Below are 7,615 nucleotides of genomic sequence, written 5' to 3'. Positions count from 1 at the left end.
GTCGGTTGCGGCAGTGGTCTTCATCGGGCCGTCTTTACTTCCATCCTAACAGCTCTCATTCTTATATTTTTTTTTTTTTTTTCTTTTTTATTATTTGATATCTGTCCGTAAGTTTTGATTTCCGATTCTGTTCCGATTTCTGATCTGATTTCTGTCCGATGAATTTGGTTCTGTTTTCTGAGAATTTAGATTGGTGGTTTGTTGCTTTGCTGAGCTGTTGAGCTCACCCTTGCTTTCTGGTGGTTTTCAGGTTCTGGGAAGGGCAAGGAAGTTCAGGACTAGGTTTCAGAGTCTGATCAGATTAGGTACTTTTGTACTTTTGATTTTTGTACAGTCATGGTTTTTCTGTTCTGTCTTTCTTTCTGTTGAAAGCCATGTACTGTTCTGTAGATGATTATTTTGAGGAAATGAAAAGATAGATGTTTTGTTCCGCTGCATTTGATGTTTTTAGTAGCTCTGTTGTTCTGTGTGCTTCTGTTGAGTTAAGAATTTGAAAGATCAGTTCAGTAACCTAATCCAAAGCCAGATCCTGGTTAAGAAAGGTCTCTCGTCGCGATCCGGCTCGGGCGGGATCCGTCCCCGTCGGGTCGGGTCGTGACAGTCAACCCATGTCAAGTCCAGGTTTGAATTTTTGACCCATTTACATTACTGGGTCCGATTAGGTCGACCCATTTTAGAATAACATACGACACAAAATTATACGAATGATATTTGTATTTTGGTTGTTAGCTTATCGCGTGAAATACTAGCTAGCACGAGCATAAAGCCCAATTCAAATTGAAATTCAAATAGAAATTATAAAATATATATCTTGTGGCATATAAAATGCTTTATTAAGATACAAACTTATAAAAATGAATTAAGCTCAACTAATTATCAAGCTGAATACCATTGAATAAAAATCTTAAACATAATCTTTATCAATAGTACCAAATTACTTCTTATTATACAACCCATTTGATACAAAAAAAAACAAATTTAGTTGGATGGCCTCAGTAACTAAATTTTGTTAGGCTCGTATAAACATTCAATTTTATCCTCATCCTGTCCTTATATCACTCTTCACATATGTTTTAGAAAATAGAGAGAGAAACAAGCAAAAAATGAGGTTTCTCTCTCTTCCCAATCTCCTCTCTTTTCTCCTCCTCATCACTACTTCCACCGCTCAGTTCCCTTTAATTGGTGACTTACTCCACCAATCTAATCCCATCGGCGACCTGTTGTCGGAGCAACCTGTGCAAAGGCTCGACCATGAAACATCATTTCTCGGGCAATGGGAAATTGTTAGTGAAGACTCTGGCGTTTCGGCTATGCACTTGGTTGTAACTCATGAGAATAAAGCTATCATGTTCGATTCGACAGCATCAGGGCCGTCGCATGCCATTCTGACAGCTAGTAACTGTCGGTCTGATCCCACCGGGAAAACTGCTATGTTGGATTGTTGGGCCCACGCAATTGAATTTGATTTGGAGACCTACAAAATTCGACCTCTTAAGGTGACAAATGAAATTAATTAGAAAAAAATAGTGTGATGAGGTTATAGTTCCAATAAATTACATTATGCATCTATGTCAAAATAAATTCAATAGTTTTAAAAATTTTCTTTGAGATAGGTGAATTAATATAAAATTAATTGATTATTCTTGTGTTGAACTGATCAAGCAAATTTAACAGTTCTAAAACATATCATGATTTTATTTTAATTCAAAGATTATGGCTTAAATTTTATTACCCCCTTAAAAAAAATATTTACATATATTCTCATAAAAGTTTGATTGTTATGTATTTTTCGCCTTTGAATGATTTCAGAACAAATTTTGAGAGATTATTGATTTTAAAATTTGTTGAGAAAACATTTTGGTAAAAATGTTCTAACCCATGATAAAAAATTATTTTAAAACATTTGAGGATAGTGTTTATCATAGAAGAATTTATTATGTGTGGTGTCTGGACGCATCTAGAAACATCCGGACGTGTCATATCACCTAATACACAATGTATTGGGTAACGTGACCTATTCGGACACCGCACGAAATAATCTCTTTTATCAAAGCTATGAATAAATAAAATATAAAAATAATAATTTTTATAATGAAAGAGAAATATGAACATATATATAAATATAGGTTTTGACAGACCCATGGTGCTCCTCTGGTGGGTTTGCGATGGATGGCACTCTTGTAAATACCGGTGGTTGGAAAGACGGATTCTATGCTGTGAGGTATATTAGCACTTGTGCAACATGCGACTGGAGAGACTATGCCAGAATGCTCAAGGCACCGAGATGGTACGTAATCATACGAATATAATTAATTTCATATTCAATTTTTAATTTATTTATTTAAAAGAATAAGATGAATAAAAATATATACGAAGACATGCCCCCATCTCAAGACATACACACGTATTTTTAAGTTTATATTGTTAATATTATTATTTCATTATTAAAATAAAATTATAGTTAATTACATCTATTCTTTTACTCATCCTCTTATATTTCTAATTATTATATAGAATTAGATTATGTTTGGATAATATAATTGATATATCATCAAAAAATTATCTTGATCGAGCATGAATCTCAAGGCAAAATCAAGTTGAAAACTTTCAAAAATAAATGTGAGATCATCCGAACTCCGATTTCTGCAAACTTATAATCGAACAAAACTTCTCGAATAGACGAACCCAACGACACTAATTTCAACTCAATCCGAGCCCAAATGGGTCTAAATCAAAGACTCAAAGCATCTTTAAAAGGTTCAAATCATAAATTGAATAACCAAAAGATTTCCAAATGTGACATGCTTATAGTCAAATTGAGCGGCACGACGAGCTGAATCCAACGAGCCTAAGATAGTCAAATCCTAATATCATTAAGACATTCAAAGACCCAGTAAACTATCCAAGATTAAGAGGATCAACATCGACCGTCCATTCAAACAACTCCCTGTTTCCCTTGAACTCCTCCCTATTTATGAGACATGCCACTCTTAGAAAACTATAAATAGACTCTCATTTCTCATGGAAGGGGGCCCTTAGCAAGGAAGCGATGGAAGAGAAAGAACAGAAAGAAGAGAGATAAACTGGAGTTCTCTTGTCACCAGACTCCCCCTCAACCACTGTAAGACTTCTAACCGATGCCAGACTTTCGCCCTGCAACCGATTGACTCCATACTTTTGCCCATCCACCTATTGATGCCGATCAGCTTCAGCCCGGATGCCAGACTGACGTCAGACTTCAGCCCGGCCACTGATTGATTTTGGACTTCTGTTTGGCTACTAACTAATGCCAGACTTCCATCTGGCCTTCAATTATTGTTGGACTTCCACCAAATAATAGTCTTTCCAACCTTTATCATCTACCAACTTCGATCCTTCCAACCTCCATCACTTGACAATGGTCTTTCCGACCATAGTCGCTCGCCGGCTACTGTCATTCTAACTAGATTAACATATCAATTATTATTCTTCTAATTTTCACCATGTAATATAATCTATATGATGTATATTTCCTACATCAAATCAAGGCCTTCTTCCCAAGGAAGGGCCTCATTTGTAATCAACTACATATATTAGTGGATGTATTCAAACTATGCTAGGAACCATGGGTTTTCTCCCATTTTTGTTGTTTCCACGTAAAAACTCTGATGTCTCTTATGAATGCTGCATGCTCTCTTTTATCTGATTGTGTTCTCGATCTTCATACAAAGTTAAGACGTTGAATTTTATATTACTCTATCGCTTTGAAAATTCTAAGACGGAACAATACAAAAAATTTTAAAATTTGTTTTAAGATTAAGGTATGTAAAATAAGTTGAAAGTTCTTTTTATAATATGAATATTATAAAAACATTAACTATAAAATAGAACTAAAAATTAATGAATGATTGATATTTTATATTAAGTATATGGAGAAAGAATTTTTTTTGGTAGTTGAGTGACAATTATTGAATGAATTGTTGTCGAATGATCGAGGTCAAAGAGATCATAGTTAGCAGGACTGATACATGGTGACCGAGATCAGAAAGATCATAATTGGCAGGCGGTAAGGGGTCAGAGGGACTATAGTCGCAGGCAATAGCGTTGGGAGGGAAGAATCGGTGCTGAAGGTAACTAGGATCATATTCTACGGGTGACAATGGTTGAAGGGACCATAATTAGCGGGCGAAAGAGGTATGATGAATCATAATCGATAGGCGACAAAGGTCATAGGGACCATAGTCATATGATAGAGGTTGGAGAGACTGTATTCTGTGAGCGACCAAGGTTAGAGAAATCATAGTCGACAGACAATAAATGTTGGAGGGACCGTAGTTGGTGGAAAGCAATGGTTGAAGGGACTGTAGTTAGTAAGCAATGAAGGTCTAAGGGAAATATTTGATGGGTGGAGGTCATAGGTACTGTAATGCATGGGTGACGCAGGTTAGAGGGATCATGGTCGGCAGATGATAGTGGTCTGAGGGATTGTTGTCAGCAGGCAAAGGTGTTCAGAGTGATCGTAGTCCACGAAAGATAATGGTCAGAGTGACCAGTGTCAAAAAGTGATAGAGGTCGGAGGGACCATAATGGGTGAACTAAGTTAGTCGAATGGACTGTAGTCGGTGGGACATAATGGTCAAAGTGATCGTAATCCATAGGAGAATGAGGTCTAATGAACCATAGTCTAAGATTGATGGAGATTAGAGAGGCCCTAGTCATTGGGCAAAGCAGGTCAGATGGATCATAGTCATTGGTCGATTGAGTTTGGGGAGACTATAGACAGCAGACGAAGGTGGTCAGAAGGATTGTAGTTGGCAGGCGATAGAGATTAGACGAAGGTGCGGTAATGTCAGTGAGATAGAGGTCCGATGATGATGGTCAGGAAGAGGAAAGGGTTCGTTAGTGGTGGTGCTGTGGTAGAGCTTCTAGATGCTTCAAGCCATAGAGCTCTCTTGAGTCTCTAGTCGAGGATCTATGCCTTCAAAAGTCTAAGCCCCCTTTCATTTGGTAAGAGAAGGTCTATTTATAGATTTTGAGAGTGCCATGCTCCATAAATATGAATAAGATCCTCAGCAAAATTTGATTACTCCATTAAACGGCCCATATTGATTCCTCTCATTATTGATTATGTATTCTGCATTTATATGCCTTAGTGATGTCAAAATTAAGCCATCTTAAGCTCTTATGTTTCTTCTCATTGAGCCACTCAATTTGATTAAGCATGTCACATTTGGATATCATTTGATATTCAAATCAATGGTTTCGAGTTTCCAAATATGCTCCAAAGCCCTTGATTTTAGCTTATTTGAGCTCAAATTGGACTAATTTTTGGTGTCCTTAAGTTTGCTAAACTTTGAGTTCATATGATCCCAAATCTAATTTCGGAAGTTTCTAGACTGGATATGCCTCAAGATTAGTGCTCGACGAAGGTAATTTATTGTGACATATCAAAAGTAATCAATTAATTCTTTAAGAATATGAAGAATGTGTGTTATAAATTGTATGTCTTTATCATCTAATTTTTATTTTATTTTAAATAATAAGTTTAAATAAAATATTTTTTAAAAACTTTTAATAACAATTTTAAGTATGAATGAAAAAAATAATTGATGGAATATTTGAAAATTTTTAATTTATGCTCACACATTAAAAAAAATTCTAGCTTCGCTACAACTTTTTACCTAGAAAACTTTGATCCTCAATATTCAATAATTTATCTTATTTTGAATTATTATATTTTAGGAGATTTTTATAAATATCTTAAAATTTAATTTATTTCTATGTGAAATATAATAATTGTATTTTATTTTGTATCAAAATATCTACCGAAAATAAAGAAATATAATAATTAATATTACCATATTTTAATATAATTTAAAAATTAGAATATCAAATAATGAAATATTTAAAAAAATGTTGATATATAAATGCATAAAAAAATTTATTAGTTTTTTAGAAATCCCACAATTTATTATTGACACTTCTATTTTTTTAATTATTTAAATTTCCCTTTTTTTATGAAAATATATAAATTCAAGATTTTCAGGTATGCGACTCAGCAGATATTAGACGACGGGAGCATCGTCGTGATAGGCGGGCGTCGATCCTTCAACTACGAATTCATCCCAGCCGAAAAAACTGCAAACCCAAAACTCTTCGAACTTCCATTCCTCCGCGAGACAACCGACGCTTTCGAGAACAATCTCTACCCTTTCATCCACCTCTCCACCGACGGAAACCTCTTCATCTTCGCCAACAACCGTTCCATTCTCCTCCAACCTCGCACCGGCCTTATCCTGCGCCAATTCCCCATCCTCCCCGGCGGGTCCCGCAATTACCCCGCCTCCGCCATGTCCGTACTTCTCCCCATCAATCTCCGCCGCCAACGCACCGACCCCGCCAAACGCGCCACCCCTTTCCCCGCACAAGTCCTCATATGCGGAGGCGCCCCACACGATTCCTTTTACCTCGTCGAATCCAGAGACATTTTTCTCCCCGCTCTTAAATCATGCGGGCGGATTACCATAACCGATCCGCATGCGACCTGGATGATGGAGAGAATGCCGGTCCCTCGTACCATGGGGGATATGCTTATACTGCCAAACGGAGATATACTCATAATCAATGGTGCGACCAAAGGCTGTGCAGGATGGGACTTCGCACGTGATCCGGCTTTCTCTCCTCTTCTTTACAAACCGGCTGTTACCCGCTCGCGCCGGTGGACAGAGCTCACGCCGACTAAAATTGCCAGAATGTACCACGCCTCGAGCGCGGTGTTACCGGATGCGAGCGTCCTTGTCGCCGGCAGCAACACGAACCCCGCATATAATTTCAGCGCGCTGTTTCCGACTGAGCTAAGAGTGGAGAAATTCCGGCCACCGTATTTGGATTTGGATTTGGCGGCGCAGCGGCCGGTTATATTGGCTGACACCGTACGGAAGGAGATTTATTACGCGGAGGGGTTTGACGTGGAGTTTGAATTAATGGATGTTGTGGTGAGAGAGGACGTTAAGTTGACGATGTACGCGCCGCCGTTTACGACGCATGGGTTTTCGATGAATCAGAGGCTGTTGGTTTTGAGGATGGAGGAATTTGAGCCGTTGGATGATGGGAAGAGGATTAGGGTGAGGGTGACAGCGCCGCCATCTGGGGTTATCGCGCCGCCGGGTTGGTATATGCTATTCGTTGTTAGTAAAGGGTTGCCGAGCGAGGCCGTGTGGGTTCATATTCAGGCCAAAATACTAAATAATTATTAGAGGATATTAATTTGTTCCAATATTCCTTTTTTTTCAAATTTTTTTTATTTTTTATTGCTGAAAATTATATATATAATTTTTTTCTTTGAATTTCTGTTATTTGTTGTAAAATTGAAGCAACAACTTATTAGTGGTTATTTTTTGCTTTGTTTTGATCAATTGTACCGAGCAGTTTAATTAGAAATAAAATACTGATGAAATTTTGGGTGTGATTGATCTCATAGTTTTTTTAATTTATTTTAAGATAAATTTAATATGTAAATAATCAATTAAAAATTTTATTATACTGAATTATAATGCTATTCACAGCTATTTATATTTTTTTTGGTTTATTATCTATAATACCCATAAATAAATGTGTACAATTTCTTAACTAAATC

The 7,615-nt window shown here is 36.9% G+C and overlaps 1 protein-coding gene across 1 annotated transcript; it reads left to right on the top strand.

Moving 5' to 3' along the window:
* Positions 1–1,103: 1,103 nt before the first annotated feature.
* Positions 1,104–7,235, top strand: LOC110093308 (aldehyde oxidase GLOX1-like). Its single transcript, XM_020818154.1, has 3 exons — positions 1,104–1,496; positions 2,127–2,287; positions 6,026–7,235. Exons 1-3 carry the CDS (start codon positions 1,104–1,106, stop codon positions 7,233–7,235), a joined length of 1,764 nt encoding a protein of 587 aa, XP_020673813.1.
* The last annotated feature ends 380 nt before the right edge of the window (positions 7,236–7,615 follow it).

The sequence above is a fragment of the Dendrobium catenatum genome, unplaced genomic scaffold, assembly GCF_001605985.2.
Source record: "Dendrobium catenatum unplaced genomic scaffold, ASM160598v2 fragScaff_scaffold_923, whole genome shotgun sequence".
Classification (NCBI taxonomy): Eukaryota; Viridiplantae; Streptophyta; class Magnoliopsida; order Asparagales; family Orchidaceae; genus Dendrobium; species Dendrobium catenatum.
The sequence above is the reverse complement of the archived record's forward strand: the minus strand, read 5'-3'. Positions and strand labels throughout refer to the sequence as shown.